The sequence below is a fragment of the Urocitellus parryii genome, chromosome 10 (assembly GCF_045843805.1).
Source record: "Urocitellus parryii isolate mUroPar1 chromosome 10, mUroPar1.hap1, whole genome shotgun sequence".
Taxonomy (NCBI): domain Eukaryota; kingdom Metazoa; phylum Chordata; class Mammalia; order Rodentia; family Sciuridae; genus Urocitellus; species Urocitellus parryii.
The window spans coordinates 91989911-92013036 of NC_135540.1; the positions used below are offsets into that span (position 1 = coordinate 91989911).

General features: G+C 33.4%; 1 protein-coding gene across 2 annotated transcripts; it reads left to right on the forward strand.

The window, feature by feature from the left end:
- Positions 1-3426: 3426 nt before the first annotated feature.
- Positions 3427-20889, forward strand: LOC144257217 (UDP-glucuronosyltransferase 2B31-like). 2 transcript variants are annotated; one of them, XM_077803238.1, is made up of 6 exons: positions 3427-4150; positions 5468-5616; positions 12355-12486; positions 14307-14394; positions 15272-15491; positions 20425-20889. In XM_077803238.1, the coding sequence occupies exons 1-6, from the start codon at positions 3427-3429 to the stop codon at positions 20702-20704; spliced, it is 1593 nt and encodes a 530-aa protein (XP_077659364.1). In that variant the 3' UTR covers positions 20705-20889. The 2 variants fall into 2 exon arrangements, with proteins under 2 accessions (XP_077659364.1, XP_077659365.1); XM_077803239.1 differs by lacking the exons at positions 14307-14394; positions 15272-15491; positions 20425-20889 and adding an exon at positions 12802-12825.
- The last annotated feature ends 2237 nt before the right edge of the window (positions 20890-23126 follow it).

A 23126-nucleotide genomic window follows, 5' to 3' on the forward strand; every position in this document is an offset into this window, starting at 1 on the left:
ATAAATTGTTGAAAAATGGTTAAATCAACCCTCAAGTAATTCAACATCACAGAAAAATTTCATGATTGAAATGGTTCAAATTGAGGAATAGTTAGTATTTAGTAAGCTTTTTCACCATTGTGAATAAAAGATCAAACAGAATATTGTAGAACTTGAGAACCTCCAGGCATGGGCCAATGAGAACTGCTTCTAGTTCTATAGTTCTATTGTTGGAGGATTTTGTTGTTCACTTAAAGAGAAAGTGGCAGTGGCTGTTTGTGTGTATGGAGGGGGCGGGAGTGTGGTTAGAGAGTAGGAAGAAAATGAAGATAAGGAATAAGATCAAGAATAATGCAATATCAATAATTAGTATTACCAGATATTGTTATTAATTCATGGAAACATTTAAATTGGCATCAATAGTTGTGAGCTTTTTTTCTAAATTTTGTAAAGAGAAATTATTCCCCAAAATATCTTGTTTTTCTGTTAGATTCTTAGATAACTTCAGAATATATTAAAGAAGAGACATCTGTCAAATTCATCAAGAATCTTAAAAATAAATATAGTTATTTGTTTTATAAGATATTCATAATAATATAGTAAAAATGATCAAGGTGTACAGAATACTATCTTTGGCAGTTATCTATAAAATGGACACTGGATATAATGTGATTATCTTTTTTTTCTTTTTTTATTGTTGGTCATTCAAAACATTACATATTTCTTGATATATCATATTTCACAGTTTTATTCAAGAGGGTTATGAACTACCATGTGATTATCTTATTTTGCTGAATTACTTAAAACCTTATCTTCATAAAGCATTATTACAAAATATTTTATTCAAGAAGTTATAGTTTGCCTAAGTCAGCTTCACTATGAGCCTAGCTGGAAACTGAGGAAAAAGAAGAAACATAATAGATTAGATGAAAAAGGAGAAAGTCAATCTTATTTCATTTTTTATACTTTTCCACAATTTTCTGAATTTTCTCAAATTGAGCTGGTACTATTTTCATAAGGGTATCACAGAATGAGAACAAATCCATGTTTGCAATTAGTTCACCAACTGCGGTTGTATTACTCTACCTTTTTGTGTAATATCATCTACTGCATGGATAGCTTTGTACCACAAACCTGTGAGACAAAGATTGAACATAAGTAAATGCTGCTATATTTTACTGGAATCACACAGAGTACCTTGATGTCCCATGGGAGTCAAAGAAATAATACAATGGTCTCCCTACAGAAAATAATTATACTTTTGAAGAATGCTCTGGACAATGTACAGTCTGCATGGTCAATATTTAGAAAAATTTTAGCTTGTTTATCTCTTCTCTAAAAATTGTTTTAAATATAAGCTCTCTATGTTACAAAATATACATTTTATGTTCAAAAGTTGCTCATTATTATACAGTGAGAAAAGAACAAATCATGCATATAAAATGCATTGACGAAAATGAAAGCAAGTATATGGTTTTAAAAACACAAGTAGTGAAATTTTGTCTCCTCCACATCTTCTTCCTTTTGTGGGGAGAAGAGTTAATAGTTTGAATATTGAATGTGTCGCAAAGCATTGATCCCTGGCTCAAGGCACCACTGGGAGGTGATAGAATTTGTAGATTGTCAGGCCCAGTGGAAGAAAGTTAGTTCATTTGGCATATGCCCTTGAAAGGAATACTGGGATCTAAGCCCCTTCTCTTCCTTTCTCTATGTCACTTTTTAAATTCCTAGCCAGATTCTATGCCATAATCTCCTACCAAGATGTACCCCCTCAAAATCAGCCCAAAGCAATGGTGCAAACAGACTGTGAAATGTCCCAAACTGTGAGCCAAAATAATATTTACTTCCTTATCAGTTCATTATCTCAGGAATTTTATTAGAGTAACAATGCAAAGTTGACTAATACACAACAGAGATTAAATGAAATGATATGGGATTGCTATTATTTTAGATAATAATTTAGAAGTTGGTATGTATTGATAATCTCAAATAAGAATAATTTTGAAAGAATCCCAAGAAAACATGTCTTTACCAGGAGCTTTCTAAAAGGTGAGGTGATTTGACCAAAAGGTTGACCAGATCTACACTGGAGAATTGCTGGCTGAAACTCTTTGTTGTATAAGTGCTCCCTGTGGGACACAGAAAGGTGAGAAGAAAGACTAATCACACCCAGTTACATATAGCACATTCTACCAAAGTATAAATTGGATATCAGGGCAAAAGTTGCCACATAGAAATAACCTAAGAAATATGATAATTTAAATGTGTAGTTATACAAGTATACTCTTTGATTCTAAACAGGACTCTTGGAACAGTTTCATTGAAATTCTAAAGCATATCACCATAATTGTAAAAATCTTAACCTTATTTAAGGAGTGATTTAAGGGGTGATGATTGGAAAAGTTCAACAAATTTTAAGATAAGCTATATAGGAATACAGAGATGAGAGAAATTGAATAAAGTTTCATCTGTAACTTCCTTTTAGTACTCCTAAATTCAAAAACATAATAACTAAAATAAATGATTCTTCAGATAATTGAATGCAACACATTGCTTAGTAAAACAATAATGATAAATATCTAACGGTGAGTTAAGTTCCTAGGTATTTTATTTTTTAATTTTTTAGTTGTATATGGACATGATGACTTCATTTTATTTATTGTTATGTGGTGCTGAAGATCGAACCCAGTGCTTCACACATGTCTGGGAAGTGCTTAATAACTAAGCCACAAATACTGCCCCAGTTCCTAAGTATTGTCTGCTTCCAAGAACAAAAAATAAACACAGTAATGTTAGATTAGATTAGAATGTTTTACACTACTGTTAAAAAATATTAACAAGAACTCTTAAAAATAGTAAGGTAGACTCATTCAAGTATCTGCATCACTGAAATCATATTTTCAGTAGGGGAATCCTGTGATTTGAACATAGCTTGTGACCACCCATGTTTGTGTTGAGGTTTATACAATATTGAGAGGTGTGATTATTTTAGTCAACTTTTTCATCACTGTGACCAAAATGCCTAAGAACAACTTAGAGGAGAAAAAGTTTATGTGGGGCTTAAGGTTTCAGAGGTCTCAGTCCATTGATGGCTAAGTCCATTGCTCTGGGCCTAAGGTGAAGTAGCACATCCTGAGGGAAGTCCCCGCAAAGAAAAGCCACTCAGCTCATGTCAGCATCTGGAAGGAGAGAGGGAGAGAGAGAAACAAAGAGAGAGAGGAACCACAGGACAGATGAACCCTACTAGGGCATACAAACTTTTATAACCTTGAGGTACTCTACCTTGTGTTTGTCTTGTATTATCCACATGATCAGTCTGTACAATTGTACTTTGAAGTGCAGGAGTTATACTTTAACTTTGGATTGATTTATCCTGAGACACATAAGCCTGAGAAATTGAAGAAAAGAAGAGCTGCTAATGTAAAAGAAGCATTACATTGCACCAAGATGTCTGTGAAAAGTAACTCAGTTCTTCTGCTGATACAACTGATGTGTTACTTTAGTTCGGGAAGCTGTGGAAAAGTGCTGGTGTGGCCCACAGAATACAGCCATTGGATCAACATAAAGACAATCCTGGATGAACTTCTCCAGAGAGGTCATGAGGTGACTGTTCTGACATCAACAGCTTCCATTCTTATTAATCCCAACACAACATCTGCTATTAATTTTGAGGTTTACCCTGCACCATCAAGTGAACAATATTTGGAAGAACGTTTCTCCAAATGGATCCATGAATTAATTTATGATACTCCAAAAGATGACTTTTGGGAATTTTATTCATTATTGCAAAAACTGTTCAAGGAATATTCTGATACAATTGAACAACTCTGCAGAAATGTAGTTTTAAATAAGAAAATTATGATGAAACTACGTGAATCAAAATTTGATGTGGTTCTCGCAGATGCTATTGGTCCCTGTGGTGAGCTGCTGGCTGAGCTACTTAAAGTACCATTTGTATACACTCTCCGCTTTACTCCTGGCTATAAATATGAAAAGTACAGTGGTGGACTTACATTTCCTCCTTCCTACGTGCCCATTATTATGTCTGAATTAAGTGCTCCAATGACATTCATGGATCGGATTAAAAACATAATGTATATGCTTTATTTTGATTTTTGGTTCCAGTCATTTGATGTGAAGAAATGGAATCAGTTTTACAGTGAAGTTCTAGGTAAGCTGGTTCTTTGATTAGTACTGTGAAACCCTAAATTTCCTGTGACTATGAAGCTGAGCTTGCATGAATATAAAATCAGAAGAATTTCCTTTTCTGTAAGTAAAAGAATGTAATGAAACTATAAGATGAACAAATAGTTTCAACAAAAAAAAGGGGGCAGTTATATTATAGGGCCAGTTTGAAACCAGTGGCAATTACTTATTCAAAAAGTTTCAGGAATTAATAACCTGCAAATTGAATCATGGAAGATTTCTCTGAGCAATTACATATGCAATTTACTATTCTTTTCCTCTTTAAGGACAGTCATTATTAATCTCACTAAATGTTTTAATGATGATAAACATGTACATTAATAACATACACATGTATTACTAGCACAACCATATATATGTATCATGGAGGAAATTGTTTACTTTTGAATAGCTTTGTTTCTTCTGTTAGAAATTTGAAAAAAATATGTATTTGCATTGCTGTGAAGATTACTTCACCATTAACAGTGTCTCTATATCAGGCACAGAAAAGTTATACATTGTGATACCTTATATTTCATATTCCTTTGATAAAAACAAACTAATCATGTTTTAAGCCCTAAAACCTTGGTGTAGAGTAAAACGACACCTTATTAGTCTATATTTTTTAAACTGCATATACAATTTAAGACAATATGAACTAAATTCAGCATGAGAACCAATCTCTATTTTAATATTTGTGTAAACTTTCTGGCAGTTACTTTCAAAAATGTATATTTTTAGAAAATTAATACTATTAATCTCTTAATATGAGACAAATGCAGTAGAGGTCACTAGGAATTCAGTCATACTCACTAAATCATTACAGTTCACTTGAAGAATCAAGGATCAAGGGAATGGTTTGTTCAATTGTAAGAATTGACTGACTACTCCTAGAAAAGATATCTCTACAGGGTGGGAGCACTGATTGTTAATGGATCTCACAAAAATTCTAAAAAAATTAGGTTACTTTTGTAGTTTTAGAGAGAAAATAAAATGCATATTTACTTCTAATGAGGCTTAGGTTAATAATCTAATTGTGATTTTAAATATACTAATGGAACACTAGAAAGTACCCACACAACTAGTTTATGTACATATTAACATATATAAAATGTATCAAATATAGTATGCAAAAATGTGCTTTAAAAAACATACCCATTGTAGTATGCAAACACACGAACACACACATACTCAAGTGCATTTGAACACCTTGCGTACACAAATCCAACTCATTTCAAGGCAATGTATCAAGCATTCAAGGTACATATTTCTCATTTTCTTTTCTTCTCTTTTGTCCATTCAGGGAGACCCACTACAATATATGAGACAATGGGGAAAGCTGATTTTTGGCTCATTCGAACCTATTGGGATTTAGAATTTCCTCGTCCATTCTTACCAAATTTTGACTTTGTTGGAGGACTCCACTGTAAACCTGCCAAACCCCTCCCTAAGGTGAATCTTCTCCTGTTTTCTTTGTTCTGTTAATTAACATTTTTGGTAGAAATGAGTCTGCATTCTTAATTCAGAGTGTTTAACTCAGAGATATAAAAAGCAAGATAAAGAGTTCTGCCAATTATAGACCCAGGCATTTCTATGCCATCACATGTAATGGTGTTTCATTATTATCACAGAAGAAAGTAGGATATTTGCTTTCCTTTGAGAATAATCAGGAAAAAAGACCTTCATTATGTAATACATAATGAAGAATCAATAATTTAATCTAATAAATACAGAGAATATTTATTAAGTGGCTGTCATATACCAGAGATAAGTGCTGGATACAGAGAGTTATAAAGTTGACACAGTTTCTGCATCAACCAGATCTTACATTCTGTCGGTACAGAGACTGTAACAAGTAAAAAAATTTGCGTGAGTTATTATAAGTAAATTATACAATACTAATGAAACCTCCAGCGAAGATCATTAAAAATAAAACCTAAAAGCCTTTATAACTAAGGTGAATTCTAAAGAATCCACAGGATGGGAAAGGGGATTGAGGGAGAGAGGGAGACACAAAAGAAAAAGCACATACAATAGTAAGGGAAACTCCCAAGAACTTCAAGAGTGGTTCAGCAGGAGAAGGCTCAGCAAAGAGCAGATGATGCTAGAGAGGTAAGTGAAAGCAAGATAATTAGTAGAAGTTTAAAATATGTGTGAAGTACATTGGGTAGCCAACGAAAAGAGTTAAGCATAAGAGATATGTGAATAAAGTTTCTGTTTTGAAAAATGTCAAAATGCAGTCAGCAATTTGGATTTTAGAGGGAAAGACAATGCAGAGGAACCACTCAGGATTTTCTTGCAAGACTGCAGATAACAAATGATGTAACCATAGATGAGGTTGTTCTTACATGTGACTATGCTTATTTATCTACTAATATTCAAACTTCATATCGTGTTCCCTGGAAAAAGTACATAATAATGATATACAATGATATACAAAATGGCCTTGGTACAAAAATAGGATCCATAGCAATATTCACTATTGTAATTATTCTTTTTTTTGTTTCTATAATACTATTTTCCTTCTGAAAAACTGAATTTTGTTATCTACTTTTTAAGACCCTACCTATACCAAAAAGGCAGGATTAATACTTAGAAATAGTAATATTTGGGTATTTTTACATTTAATTCATTTTAGCATACCCTAAACACTGCTGTGTACATTAATTTGGATTATATTCAAATTGAGAGATAGAAACTCACAATATGGCTGAAAAAACTACCACAGATTTTCTCTTGTATATATATTGTATGATAGCTCTATTACCAAGAATATTAATTAGGTAATATGTGGCAGGCACAGTGGATACAATTTCATATATAACAGAAATGAGATTTCTGAAAAATCAACACTATATTTTCAACCAAAGACCTAGAGAACAGATATTCTCTCAACTTGCTTAAAGGTAAATGCATGAATTTTGGCAATCAAATGAGAAAGTGGAATTCCTGAAATGATATTATAAGTGTTCAAGCTCTTCACAACCTTTTAGCTGTAAAGTAATTGCTTTTCTCAGTGATATAAATGTGTGATCTTTACTTGTCTTCACTCCAGCATTTCAACAAACTCACCTGAGAACACAGACTACTACATCTTAGACTATGATAGGGATGTTTAGCTTGAGAGAGCTTTCTGCCATATGCCAATCTTAGAGGACACCTCAGGAAAACTCCCTTGGAAAACTTACGCCTCAACATCACAGCTTTCAGAGAGAATGAACATAGAAAATATATACTGCAAACATGATGTCCTAAGTTTTCTTGTCATTTATTTCTGAGCACAGCCATTTAGTTTACAGTTACAAAATCATTCTGTCAGCAAATAAGATAATATTTCATAGGAGGAAACAGAAGAGTCTAAAACATTTTAAATAAACACTATGCTTAGAAGCAAACATTACTTGCATATTGCTATGTGATCTCTAAAGAATAGCTGTTTCCCTACCTGTTAAAGTCAACAACACATTGAGATCTTACTTAAGCCTCATATTCAATAGAATTATTTTGTTGTTTGTGATAAGTTCCATACAATACAAACAGAAAACCAAAAAGTTAATGAAAGTTCTGACTAAAAACTGAGACAGAGTTTTTGTAAGTTTTAAACCATTAACCTCTGATCTTGAGAGATTTCCCCATTCACGGTAGGAGAAAGTTACCTTGTCAATAAAAGGGAAATGACAGCAGAGAGAGGAGGAGGACAATGAGAAGGTAGATAGCAGTGTGATCATGATAAGGAATAATAGAACCAGGTGTTATTTAATAGAATAAACAAGATTAGAATACAGGCCAATATTACAAACACTGTCTGATGGATCTTTATTATATAAAGTAATGCTCCCCCAAATTACTTGCTTTTCCATTAATAATTAGATTCTTAAAACAATTTCTGTATTGTTTAAATACAGAAATTTGTCAAAATGACAAAGATTCAAATGTATCAATACTCTTAACATTGCAAATAGCCTAGGGTTTCACAGTGTACCAATTGTAATTATACAAACAAAAAATCAAATGAATGTAATCTGTGTTCATGGCAATTACTTATAGAATACATATTGAAAAAAATATCTTACATTAATTAATTATGTAATTAGTTGGATCCATGTTTATGACTTAAATATTTATAATTGTTATATCTTCTTGTAGGATTATTTATTTTACCAGTATGAAGTGACCAGCTTTGTCTCTTCTGATTAATTTTGGCTTGAAGACTGTTTGTCAGATAAGAGTAGGTAATCCTGCTTTTTTTCTGATTCCATTTGCATTATGTATCAATTTTTATCTTGTTGCTTTCAGCCTATGGCTGTCTTTACCTGTAAGGTGGGTCTTTTATGAACAACATATCATTGGGTCTTGTTTTATGATCCATTCTTCCAGACTATATATTTTAATTAAAGAATTGAGATGATTTATATTCAATGTCATTACAAAGAGATGTTTATTAATTCCTGTCATTTTGATTCTTTTATGTTTAATGTGATCTTATTTCTCATTTGCTTAGCTACTCTTCCAATAAGATTTGTGCATTTTTGAAATTCAGGGTTTTTTTTTTATTATTTCTTCTATATGGACTCTTTAATTAAATAATTATTACCATCATGGTTGCTTATTTTCTTTACTTTAATACTGTCTGAATATTCAAAGCTGGTCACTTTTTCTTTTATATTTGATGTTCTGTTTTCATTATTGTCTATTTGTAAGGGGGGACCGGGGAAACGTCGGAGGGAAACACCACCCAAGAGACTGACTCCATGCAATTGGCAAAAGGGGATTTATTGAGGATCCATTCCAGCGCGCTGGGACTCTGTGCTCACTCAAGAAGGGAGAGCAGCCCAGAGCCCAGAGCAGAGTTCAAGCAGAGCTTAAGTACACTTTTGGGAGAGGGTGGGGAGCTTTGCATACATCAGAACAAATCATCATGAGGCGCGGGAAAATTGAACAACAATCCTGAGTTAGGATTAGTGCATACATTGGCGGGAACAATCAGGGCAGGGGTGATTGGCTGTTTCTAAGCGGGGTACACATTCAAACTGATTGGTTTAGGTCCTGCAATGCCTACGTGCCAAGCAACTCAGAACCCTTAGCTATTAAACAACCATAAAGTCAGTGGAAATATTTACTGGGCAGTTCCAGCATTGTCCTAACAACTTTACAGAGATTATAGGTTCCGGGGATAGCAGAAGAATTTTAACAATACCTAGTCTTTACTTTTTAGCCCAGGCCTTGCCATTTAGAAGCTTTACAATGCCGGTCTTTTACACTTTAACTCAGACTTTTGCAGCTTAGAATCAGCTTAGAAATTTTACCTTTACATATTGTACTATAAAGATTTTCAACTGACCTTTTATTTGATTTATTTTATCTTTGACTTTCAAGATTTATGTTTGGTTCTTTTTCAATATTTATATCTTGTTGAATTTTTCATTTATAATCTGCAATGATTTTTTTTTTTTAATTCACTCAATTGTTTTTCTATGTTCTTTTGGAATTCATTGATCATTTTTATACTTCATTGATCATTTTAAAATATGATAATTTCATTGACTATAGTTTATAATAATTTACTTTTTGAATGTTTACCTGATTTTTTAAAAATGATTTCAATATCTTTGGGATCAGTTGTTGCTAAATTAGGAATTTTTAAGTGATTCCATGGTACCTTATTTTTACATAATTCTTAAACTCTTGTGTTGGATTTTATGCATATGTTAGGAGGGATTTCTCTTCCATGCTTTTTAAAAAAAATAGTTTCAGATGGACAAAATACCTTTATTTTATGTAGTTTTTTTTTTTTATTGGTACTGGAGATCAAACCCCCCCCCCTTGCTCATGTGTGCTAGGCAAGCACTCTACCACTGAGTCACAACCAGGCCTCTTCTACTTTTTTAAAGCATAATATTTACTTTCCAAAGTGTCTTGGAGTGATCTGAATTAAGACTCCTATATAAGTATGGTATTCACAGCCTTTGAATTAATTCTCTCTATTTTTCCTGTGCAGTGGATTTCCATAGGTAGAAACCATGAACCCAGTCCAGCTGTTTCTATTTGAGGCCTTATCATTAGTTTGAGTTTTTATCTCTACTATACTCTGTATTAAAGTATATTTAGTGATTGAATACCATTAATTTTCATGTGGAGCAAGATGAACTGTATTTTGGTTGAATTTATTTCAGCAGTGGATTTCTCTACCCTGTGAACTTGTAGTGTCACTGTAGATTTCCAGATATTCACAGAATAAGGGGAAATAAACAATAACCACATCTGATACAAATAATATACAGGATTCAAATAAATATCAGGATTTTCTAATGACTTCTAAAATGTAAATTGCTACAAAAAAAAAAAACAGAAAAAGTGGGTCAGCAATTGCCAACAATGAAGCAGTGCATAAATATAAACTAAATATGTCATTAAGACAAGAAACAGGTGTCAACTATGTAATCCACAGAAGTAATAATTTGAAAACCATTAATATTAGGATCAAGAGTTATATAAACTAATTAGTTTAAAGATGGCAAAGTTACAGTCAGTAAGAGGAAATAATGTGAGATATGAAGATAGGGAAAAAAAAGTTTGAAATTTTAAACAGTGAAGAGAGAGAATGCAGAAGAGACAGCAGGTGATAGTCGTAAGGATGGAGGAGAAAATAGGAAAAACAAATAAATGGAGAGAAAAATAGAGAATAGATTTTTGCTATAACCAGGAGAATAAAAGAGAGATACAGAAACAAACAACTAAGACAATACAAAAGAAAACACATATATACAGACCAAAAACCCCTAACTATCAAAAGACAATGCAAAGAAAAATAGCTACATTTAAAAAAATGCTAAAGCTGGAAAAAAAGAAAGAAATGTATATGAATATATGTCCATAAACCAATCAGTAATGGAAGAATACACAAACACACAGAAATAATAAGAAATAGTAAAAGTATTCTTAATGATAAATGAAGGAATCATTTCCACTGGGGTGGCCAAAATTGTTAGAATGGATGGTTATTGACAATATTCAACTGTTTTTCATTCCATTTCTTTTTTACCTATGTACTGTTATCCCCTTCCTTGTTTTGTGTTTCTCTCTGAGCTACCACTTGGAATGGCCTAAGACTGAAGGTGTTTGAAATAATTCTCAGCTTCCCTTCTTACCAGTATGATGTAGGTTGGAATGGGAAGAAGTGTCAGTTGGAGCTTTGTGTGCACAGACTAGATCTATGCACTCCTGGGGTGGGGTTGCTGCAGTGTTCTATGGGATGAGTTCTGATGGAGGAAACTTAGGTCTAATCAGACCTCAGGGGTTTTGTTTGGTACATATACATACCCTGAAGAAATTGGATGGACACACACCTAGGGCCTGGCAGTTGCTTATCTATGTAGGGAGCCTGAATCTCTGAAGCCTCCTAAGAATGCTATTCATTTCAAAGGGGAGCTGATCTTCCACACATTCTGCTGTTCACCTGCACATCTTTCCTAGGCTCAGTCCCTTAGTATTTCACTAAGTTCCTGTTCAGATTCTCACCCACATCACCTGGTCACAAGAGCCACCAGCTCAAAAGAAAAGCAACTTGTGCTGCCCCTTTGCTTTTCTGACTTGAATCCCCTGGGGTAAAATCTTATCTATGCCTGTTTCACTCCCATTTAGCTAGGTACACTCTAGGCCACACAAAAGCATTCTAGCAGTGTTTTCTCAGATCTCCCAGTTCTGGTAACAGACACTGGAGCAAGGCCACCTCAAGATGAATTCACCTTATCTCTCCCCAGGCAGTAAATAAACAGCACTTTTCAATCACAAGTGCTCAGTGGAGCCTCTGGATCAGCTAAGTTCATGTTGCTTCTCTGATGTCAGGTTTTTTCATAATAAATATGTCCACTGTGTTTCTCCCTTCATTTTCCATTTCTCTGTGGTAGACAGCACCATTACTACTGCTTATATCTGCTTCCACAAACAGTTTGGTATCAATGTAATCTTCTTTGTTTAATGAACCCAAGCTTCTGAGTCTCTGAGACACACTCACTGTCCAGTATTGAATTTTAGTGAAATCCTTCTTTCACCCACCTCACTAACAAGCAGTATTCTCACTGCTTATATTTTGATCTTTGGAGCAACTAGAAAGGCAGCCTTCTTCTAATCTGACATCTTGTATCCCCTCCCTATTCATCTTTTTTGATGGAGCAAATGTTTTATTCACAGGAAATGGAAGAATTTGTACAGAGTTCTGGAGAAAATGGAATTGTGGTACTTTCTCTGGGGTCGATGGTTTCTAACATGCCAGAAGAGAAAGCTAATATAATTGCATTTGCTCTTGCACAGATTCCACAAAAGGTAAGCAAAGTGCCCTCTTAGTGGCCAAATATGTAAAAAGTCTGTTAAACTTTATAAAGGGTTTTTTTAATGAAGCATCCTTTGTGAAAAATAACCTATTGTGATATCTCTAATTCATCTCAAAAATCATGTTTTAAACCAAAATATGTGTGGTTATTCTAAACTGTAGAGAGCAGTTAATTCATGGTAATGTTAACATTGAGATCATAAAAAATATATTTTATAGGTCTATTGTGAAATTTTAATTGTAAGGGTATCACAGGCATTTACACAGGTACCACATTCTTCCCTGTTACTTCTTCCATTTCCTTACAGGATCCCTGAGGGCACTATATACATGGCCAATGTTATCAGAAAGCTACAAAAAATTAACTCATAATTGGATCACCACAATAATGCTAAGCATTGAAAAAGGTTGAATTTTATCATGATTTTAGTTATCCCATGCAATCCCTTATTCCTTGTTTACCCTCATTTAAGAATAGGATTCTTGACATTATATACTTCATCTTTGGCCCAGAACAATGGAGTCTGCCAAATATGGATTGAACTTCTGAAACTGTAAGCCCGAAATACATTCCCTCCCCATTAAAAAAGTATCTAATTTTTTAAGGAACTTTTCCTGGAGTTTTGAGGAGAAAGGCTACCCAAACCATTGGGCCAAATTCTTACTCAGTCACATGTATTTGTACAAAAAGAAAAAAACAGTTCACACTAGTGGATGGGATCCTGACAATGTCTGACAATTAGAGAAATTGGAGAGATTAGTTCTGCATTTGAAGTGGACCCTGTGCATTATAAGTGTACCCCAAAAGTCTTTGCTTCTAAAACATCAGAAAAATACCTTTTAAGAAGAAAGAAGAGTATAAGTAAGAGTCAAGATGAAGCAAGCCTGACATGGGCTGAAATTCAAAAGTTCCCACCTCCATAAAATGCTTTAATACCACAATTTCTAACATTACCACTCTTGTGGTCTTTGAGTGTTTTCCATCCACTTTGTAGTTTCCTATCTGATATTGGCTTCTCCTAATTGCCCAATTATTTTTCCTTCTATAGACCTAAATTTACTTTGCTGCTCCCATTGCATACAGAAGATAAGCACTTAGAAATTATACTCCAGTTCATGAAGATTGCATTTAATTTCCAAAATCAGCTCCTTAATTTATTCCTAGACATAAAAATATCTTGGAGATATATAAGACTACTAACAAGATTTGTACTGCATCATTAAATGATTACACACAGTTTTAAAACATTAAGCAATCTCACAAATTTGAACTTTATTTCGATATCTATGTAATTACTTGTATGTTGCAAATGGGTTCTTACTTTTAAAATTTAATGAATTCAAAATGTACCAATATTGTTAGAAGTGTGGGATAAGATCCATAAGTACCATTAAAAAGATTCTTATAGGTAGTGTTTAATAAATTGAAGCCTAAAACAAGTTACATGTAATTCCTAGTTAGTATTCATTTACTTCTAACAGTAGCTGACTGCATTAGTTTGCTTTTGTGTATAAAAAACAATGCAGACTGAAATAACTATCTTAAACAATACATGTCCTTTCTAATCTATGTCACTCACAAGAAATAAACATAATGATTTTAATTTGGAAAATGAAATCTAGGATAAAATGCATAAATCAAAATAATTATGGAGTTTTAGTTTGTATTTTCATAATTCTCGTTACTTAAAATTGTCCTTATTTCCATATGTGTTAAATGTTGAACTAGATGATCTCTTAAATTTTTAGAATGCAAACATGCTATAACATTAAACTTTAAATCATAGAATAAGGTGCATTCTTTACCAAACAGGTCATCTGGAGATATCAAGGCAAGAAGCCAGATAAATTAGGACCCAACACTCGAATATACAACTGGATCCCCCAGAATGACCTTCTTGGTAAGACTCTGAGATAAGTCCTAAAAGCATGAGTACCATCAAAATGGATGCTTACAATTCAACAGGAAACATTTTATTCAATACTTGTTACTTAAAAGAATCATATACAATGTTCAACTTCTTTTTAATTAGTTTCCGGGCCCAATGATGGTTTGAAAAAAAAAAAAGCAAAAAGCTGCAATTTTAATATACACCCTCATTATATACAGAATCCAAGTTATCTTTATTACTGGTGCAATTACCCCTGCAAGAATTTATCACTCAGTTCCTGGGTTGTATGTCTTTCACTTATTCTTTCTCCTCCTGCAGGTGTATTTCAAATACCTTTCAAAATGGAATCCAGGATTTTTTTTTTTTTTAATGAACAGTGACTCTTTATTTTCTCTGGAAATTAATGCACAATCTTCATTATGAAGTGCAATCATTTTGTAATGAAGTGTAGTCTCTCTTTTCTCTGAATTCAGTACCATCACCATCCTATTCCCTGTTGCTTTGGACATGCTACATAGCAAACTTAGTGACTTCAGTTTTTCTTAATGAAATAATATGCTAACATGTCCTTCATAACCTTATTTTCCATAAGTGCACGTTGATTCTTTTACTAAAAAATATTCTATTTTTTCTACCTATTAATGTTGTATTCAGTATTCAAGTCTCAAGTTATGTACTCTCTCTTGCATGTAGTTTTCGGTTAGCACTCTAGTGGACTTAGGTGCTTCTTCCTCTGTGATATGAAAAAAAAATAATTAATTCAGGGTCATGTTTACAATAATTTGTCACCTAGAATACACTCTGATCTCTTTAATGTCTTATAATACACATTTCTCATTTTCTAAGATTTAAATTAATAATTTTTCTGACATTAAATCAATCCTAGGTCATCCAAAAACAAAAGCTTTTATAACTCATGGTGGAACCAATGGCGTCTATGAGGGGATTTACCATGGGATCCCTATGGTGGGCATTCCTTTGTTTGATGATCAACCTGATAACATTGCTCATGTGAAGGCCAAGGGAGCAGCTATTCAATTGGATTACAGAACACTGTCAAGTTCAGATCTCCTCAAGGCCTTGAGGATGGTCATTAATGACCCTATGTGAGTACAACAACTTTGACAATGGGTAGTATTCATAGAAAAATTGTCTTCTCACCAATGAGTATAAATTTTAGCCCATTTTGAGGAGGGTAATTTTAAAATTAATTAATTAATTTATATATGACAGCAGAGTTCATTATAATTCTTATTACACATATAGAACCCAACATTTTATATCTCTGGTTATATACATAGTGTATTCACACCAATTCATGTCTTCATACCTGTACTTTGCATAATAATGATCATCACATTCCACCATCATGAATAACCCCAATGCCCTCTCCCTTCCCCTCCAACCATTGCCCTATCTAGAGTTCATCTATTCTTTCCATGTTCCTGCTCCCAATCCCACAATGAATCAGCCCCCTTATATCAAAGAAAACATTCAGCATTTGGTTTTTTGATTGTCAAACTTCCCTTAGCATTATGTTCTCTAACTCCATCCATTTAACTGCAAATGTCATGACTTTATTCTCTTTTATTGCTGAGTAATATTCCATTGTGTATATATGACACAATTTTTATTCTTTCATCTATACAAGGGCATCTAGGTTGGTTCGACAGTTTAGATATTGGGAATTGTGCTGCTATAAATATTGATGTGGCTGTGGAGGAGGGTAATTTTGAAAGAATCTAAAGATTCAACCTATATTAAATCTATTTTTAATCAATTTAACCATTACTGTTTCAGAGTTGTATTCAACTTCAAATATCATAAGAATTTTAAAATTGCATTGATCTTGTAGATTACATAGTAAAATGATTACTGCACCATTTCTACATATACATAAATTATTTTCCATATATAGCCATTTGCAATGAGGATTGAATTTTTAAATATGACAGGATCTACAGAAAAGAATGATAAACTTAAAAGATATGACAGTATCTTAAATCCATACCTAAAATTTCTGCAACTATAAATTATTAAATTCAAAAATTTTTATATCAGTGTTAATATTTTCACAGATTTTAATGATGTATAACACACAATATACCATTTATCTCTTTAAAGTGTGAATTAAAATTAAAATTCATTTGATGTTTCCATAGTTATAAAACTCTTAAATACTATAATTTTTGGAAATTTTATCACATCAAAAAAAATGTGACCATGCATTGAAGTCATTTTTTATTGCTTCCTAGACTAGGTAAACTCCATTTAATTTTGTCTCTATAGCTCATCCTATTCTAAATATTTCACATAGAAATATAATAAAATTATTGTCTTTTTCAATGGTTTCTTTCACTAGTGCTGTTAGATTCATCATGCTTTGCCAAGGGTCAGCCTTTATTGTTTTTTATTGTTAAATAACATTGTGTGGTTGTAAATATTCAAAGTAATTTATCAATTCATCAGTTTATAAAGGTGTCTGTTTCCAGTTTTGATTATTATGAACAATGTGAACAATTTGTATGAACATATGTATTCATGTCTTCTGTTAATTTCTAGTAATAGAACTGTTAGATCATATAATAATTTTATATGTATTAAGATCTGCCAAACTATTTTCCAAAGTAGATGCAAAAATTTTTACAGCATACAAGCAATATAAGAGAGTTCCAATTTCTCCATATCATTATTACCATTTATTATCACCTTTTCTTGTATTGTAGTCATCCTAGTGAAAAGGATTGTAGCTCACTGTGGTCTAGACTTGCATTCCATGATAGCTAAAGAGCATAATTTTATGTGCTTTTTGGTCATTCACTTCCTTCATGAGAGAAATGTCAGCTCCAACCCTTTGCTCATTTTTAATCAGGTTATTTATGCTTTAATTATTGATTTCAATATTTCTCCATCTTTTATGGACATAAGTCTCATCAGATATATGATTTGCAAATATCTTTCTAACATTCCATATGGTTGATTTTTTGACTTTGTGATAATCTTAGAAGCACAATAAAACTTTCTTCATGATATTTGATAAAAGAGAACTTCAATATTTAATCTTTTCCATATTGCAAAAGAAATTACATGGAGTATATAGTTTCTAGGTAGAATGACTGTCTTCAATTCAACTCTCATTTCTCTTAATGATAGAATTATTACTTAAGGAAGGTATCACTTAAAGGACAAGTTCAAAACTACATTTCCAAGAAAAAAATAGTAGCACAATAAATAATAAAAATACTCTGAAAGAAGTAAAGAAAGAATGGAAAAAGAGAATACAGATTAAAACATCAGACTTAAATATGAATATATCAGTTTTACATTATATCCTAAAAGACTTTATTAACCTAAAAATCTCTCCTCCTTCTCCCCCGATCCCTTTCTTCTTGTGTAATAGTCTTCTTGTTCCTTTTATGTCACCTAAGCTGCCAGATTCCACATGTGAAGGGAAACACACAATATGTTGTATTTCTGATTTTTTTTACTTATTTCACTTACTACTGAAATGTTTAATTCCATTTTGTGTTCATTCTTGTACAGGGTCAGAGTTAGGGATCAAGTTGCAATATTCTACATATGGGTATCCAGTTTTACCAGCATCATATTTAGAAAAGGCTCTTTTTTCTCCAATGTGTATTTTGGCAACTTTCTCAAGAATCAGATGGCTACAGCTCTAAGGTGTATTTCCTGGGCCTTTATTATATTTCATTGGTGTGTGTCTCTTATTATCCCACACTATGTTATTTGTGTTACTATGGCCCTGTAGTCTATTTTAAAATCGGAATTGTGTTAATTCCAGAATTTCTCCTTTTGTTCAGAATTTCTTTTGATATTTGAGATCTTTTGGGCTTCCATATGAATTTTACAATTTTTATTTCTGGGATGAATTTCATTGGTATTTTGATATGGATTTTAGTAAATCTATAGTTTGGTTTCAGCCAGATGGCCATTTCATCAGTATTCTTTCTGCAGGTTCATGACTTTCCATCTCCTAGTATTTTCTTCCTTCAATATTCTATAAATTTCATTGTAGAAAACTTACACTTCCTTTATTACATTTATTCCTAGTGATTTTTCTTTTAAGGTATTGTTAAAAAAATATTTTTCTGATTTCTTTCTCACTGAGTTTGATATTTATATATTTAAAAAGCTATCTTGTTTTGTGTGGCTATTTGTATATTGTTACTTTTCTGAGTTTATATTTCATTATCAGATTTAAGTCTTCTAATGGATTCTTGAGGATCTTCTAAGTGGCAGAATATATGACCTGCAAATTCTGTATCATGATCCAATTAGTGGGCACATGGGTATCATTACTCCACCAACCCTGCAAGTTAATTGTGATATTTCCTGGTGATCACTTAGGATATGGTGTGTTTTTCTTGTACTATTGGGTGTTATTATAGAAAATGTAATGTATTTTAAATTATTAGGAAATACGTTTTAAACAACATAAAATAATAGAAGAAATCCCTAGGGCTACTACATTAATAAGACCAAGAAAAGTACCTCTGAGGAGTGACTTGATGGCCAAGACCTTAGCCATGAGATATAAGCAAGACTTATGGTATTTCATGAAAGGATACTCAAGGAAAAACCAGATGAGATTAAAAGTATGAAGGTGCCAAGCAGAGAGCACATTTGGTAACACTGAAGAACAGGGAGAACACACATGTACTCAAAACCACTAAAAAATAGGAATGGATCTACAATATAATTCACATATCCCACTTCTCAGTATATATTCAAAAGATCTAAAATCAGTATACTATAGGAATTCAACTACATTGACATTTATAGTAGCACAGTTCACTGTAGCCAAGCTATGAAACCAATGTAGGTGCCCTTCAACAGATGAATGGAAAAAGAAATTGTAGTGTATACACATAATGGATTATTGGTCCTAAAAGATGAAATTATGTCACTTTCCAGTAGATACATAGAACTGGAGACTATCATGCCTAGTGAAATAAGACAGGTTCAAAAAGTCAAAGGTCAAAAGTTTTCTCTTATATGTGCAAGTTAATCCAAAATAATGGGGCGCAAGAAAGGATAAACAAAAAGAGAGAATTTTATCAAAAGAGAGGAAAGATCAATAGAGTGAAAAAAGAAGATTGAGGAGGAATAAGCAGGAACAGGGAAAGGGAAGAAGAGTGGAAAAATTCTGGTTAAAGTTCATGTGTACATTTGTGGATATATCACAGTGAATCCCAATATTAATTATATGCAAAAACACTAATTAAAAAAGTATACATAAATTTCAGAATGATCAGTATAGTAGAGAGATTGAAGGAAGGGGAGGAAGGGTATGGAAAGAGAGGAGTGTCAGGGGCTAAGTTAGAGCAAATTATATTCCTTGCTTTTGTGATTACATTAAAATGTGTCCTAATGTTACATATAACTAAAAACAAAGTCAATAAAAATAAAATTAAAATACACATATGCCTAGACAGAATGAGTGAGAAAAAATATTATCAGAAATCATGGCCAGTGTCTAACCCATTAGAAACCACTAGTACAAGAATAGACTTGGATTTTATTCTACTTATGATGAGAAGTGATATAAAAATTTTGATCAGGATAGCTTCATAATTAGATATATATGTTTTAATAATGCCATCTTGGCTACTGAGTGGAAAATACAGTAGAGGGTAAAAAAGAAGAGGAAAAACAGAGAGAATAGTTAGGAAGCACTGCACACCATGATATGATTCCTCTTTAAAAGCTTCAAGGTGATCTTTTACAAATTATGTGCCTTCTCTCTCACTTATGGGACTCAGAATGGTTCATAACTATTTCCTCCGATAGAAAGCATTTGACTTGAAATGGGCACTTTTGAAATATTTATACATCAGAACATAAGTTAAAATCAGACATTATATGGTGATGAAAGAAAAAACAAATCGTATGCAGGGCAAGTCTCTGATAATTATTTGAAATCATCCATATGGCACTTGTGAAAAACTTTCATTGACTTCATGTGCATAGACAGATTAAATTACTTTCAATATTGATACTTTTATTTTTCACCTTTAGATTTAAAGCGAATGCTATGAAGTTATCAAGAATTCAGCATGATCAGCCAACAAAGCCTCTGGATCGAGCTGTCTTCTGGATTGAGTTTGTCATGCGCCACAAAGGAGCTAAACACCTCCGGGTGGCTGCCCATGACCTCTTCTGGTTCCAGTACTACTCTTTGGATGTGATTGGGTTCCTGCTGGCCTGTGTGGCAACTGGGATATTCATCATCACTAAATGCTGTCTGTTTTGTTGCCAGATGTTTTCTAAAACTGGAAAAAAGAAAAAAAGGGAGTAAATTTATCTAGGCCTGCCTCCTCCTGTTGCTCCCATTAGAGGAGGTTATATGGCCAGGTTCCTACCTATCCTAACAACTTTTCACAAATCACTTTGTCAAGTCAAATTTTATCTTCATGAAATTCACTCCCTGTGTAAGAGACAGAAATATTTCAGTTCAAGGAAAAGTTATTTGATAAAATAAAATTAAACCATATGCGTTTATATTGCCATTTGATTCTGTTTTGTAGCTTTCATCTCTTTGAAGACAGAGTTCACTAATTAGAATGTTGTGAGTTGCCTTTCCATTGGTTTTCCAGGAAACTGGAAGTGATGCTTACCTTTCATTGTACATTCAGCCCCAGCATCCATCTTTCCTGAAAGATGAAGGAAACAAAGTCATTTGCCAGTGGCTTTAGAAATGTAGTGATGCCTACCTGTTTTTGCTTATCAAATAGAAGTATGTGGGAAATATTTGTTTTCATGAGCTCACTCCCTTTTGATCTTTGCCCTTTAAAAATGTTCACCTAGATGTCCTCATTTTCATTCCTTCTTTGGGTGGATATATAAAATATCAGTTTTTTTAAAATTTTTGATTGAACAGAGCAGAAGGGTCTGACTCTAACAAAGAAATAGCCTGAATTGCTTTAGTTATACCAATACAGACAAAAGGGGTTCAGTAGGTGTAAGATTACAATGTAGCAGGGGATCCTCTGGTAAACAGGTTGTTTCATGCTTAGCAGGTCATGGCCATCTCTGCCCAACTCTGGGGAGCTGCTGTTTGATTAAGACTCTGATCTAAGGCAGAGAACCAGCATGAGCAGGGGTTTGGGAATTTCACACAGGATTTCCCAGAAAAGCAGCTTCCCAATCTTATGTTGGCTCAAACACACCCATAATTCATATATGGCTTCCAAAAATCTTACAAAATTATGAATTCATAGTGTTAATAGAGCTGGTCACTTCTGAGACACTGAGGCAATTTGAAGACCCCCTTCAAACACCGAGTCTTGTGATCAGTTCAGAATAATTTCAGACATGTCACTCAGAGTAACAAGAATGAGTTTACTGAAGGGATATAGCAAAAGGGAAAGGGTATACTCTCAAAGTAGAGAATTGTTCCTCTCAGAGAGGAGAAGGGAAATGAGCCTCTCATGCACTTGGGTTTCATTGTGGATCCCAGAAAAGTTTCCAGTAATTTCTGCCCAGGTCCACCTTTGGATTTTGACTGAGAGAAGGGTGACTTCAGACTTTGAAGAACTGACTGTCATGGCAACCCTAGGTCACCTTGGCCCATGCTGACTAGTTCCTATTGGATTTTGTTGTTGTTTTAGAACCTGGGACTGAACTCAGTGCACTTGACCAGTGAGCCCATATCCGTAGGCCTATTTTATATTTCATTTACAGTCAGGGTCTCACTGAGTTACCTAGGGCCTTGCTAAGCTTCATAGTCTGTTTTGAACTCATGATACTCCTGCCTCTGCCTCCTGAGTCCCTGGGATTATAGGTGTGCACCATTGTGCTCAGCTTCTAATTGGATTCTTAACTACACATTCTTACAGATTTTACATTGAGGAAGAACTATTGTTATCTTCCAGAGTTTCAGGATCTTAAGACAAGTGTCTCTTGGGTTCCTCCCATTAACATTATCTTGAGTCTGCGTTTTTCCTGCAGTTAACACGTTATTTGCTAAGGAATGTGACATATCCTGTCCACTTAGGCCAGGCAGGGCTGTAGGTCTATTGCTCCTTTGAAAATAAAACATGTTGGGGGTCAGCACAGTGAGCCCATTGTAGGGAATTATTCCCTCAACTTTGTGTTCCCTTCATTCTCATATGTCTGTTCCCTAATGAGAAGAATTATATTTAAAACTTTCACTTAATCAACTCAAAGTATCAAAGAAAAATGTACATTGAAGTGTCAGAAAGCTTTAGCTATCACTTGTATAAGACACACCAGGAACACATATACCAAACATATGGAACTCTGAGTACTTCCTTAGGCAACTGCATATAGTTTACTATTGCAATGTTCATTTTCTTTATTTTTGAAAACTAATCTTAAACTTCAGGGAATGTCTTGATGAATATAAGCACAAAGATTGAGGACTTACACACATATTTCTAGTACACTTATCTATGTAGCACTGAGAAAATTGTTTCCCTTTAGTTCAATTCGATTCTTAATTTAGAAACAATTTTGTCATTTTGCCTAATGATTTCCTTCTCATTTAGGTGACAATGTTTTCACCCAGACTAGGAGGGCTCTAATTGTGGTTTCTAGCACTTCCATATTTATTCACTTAGGGTTTGCAATTCATTCTCTTTAAGGTATATAATGTTGAAGCATAGAAATGCAAATTATTAGTCTTGTGTTTAAATTCTCAAGTAAAAAAGTGAGTGAAAGTATTTCTATTGTACATTCTTAACTACTTCCATCTCTTC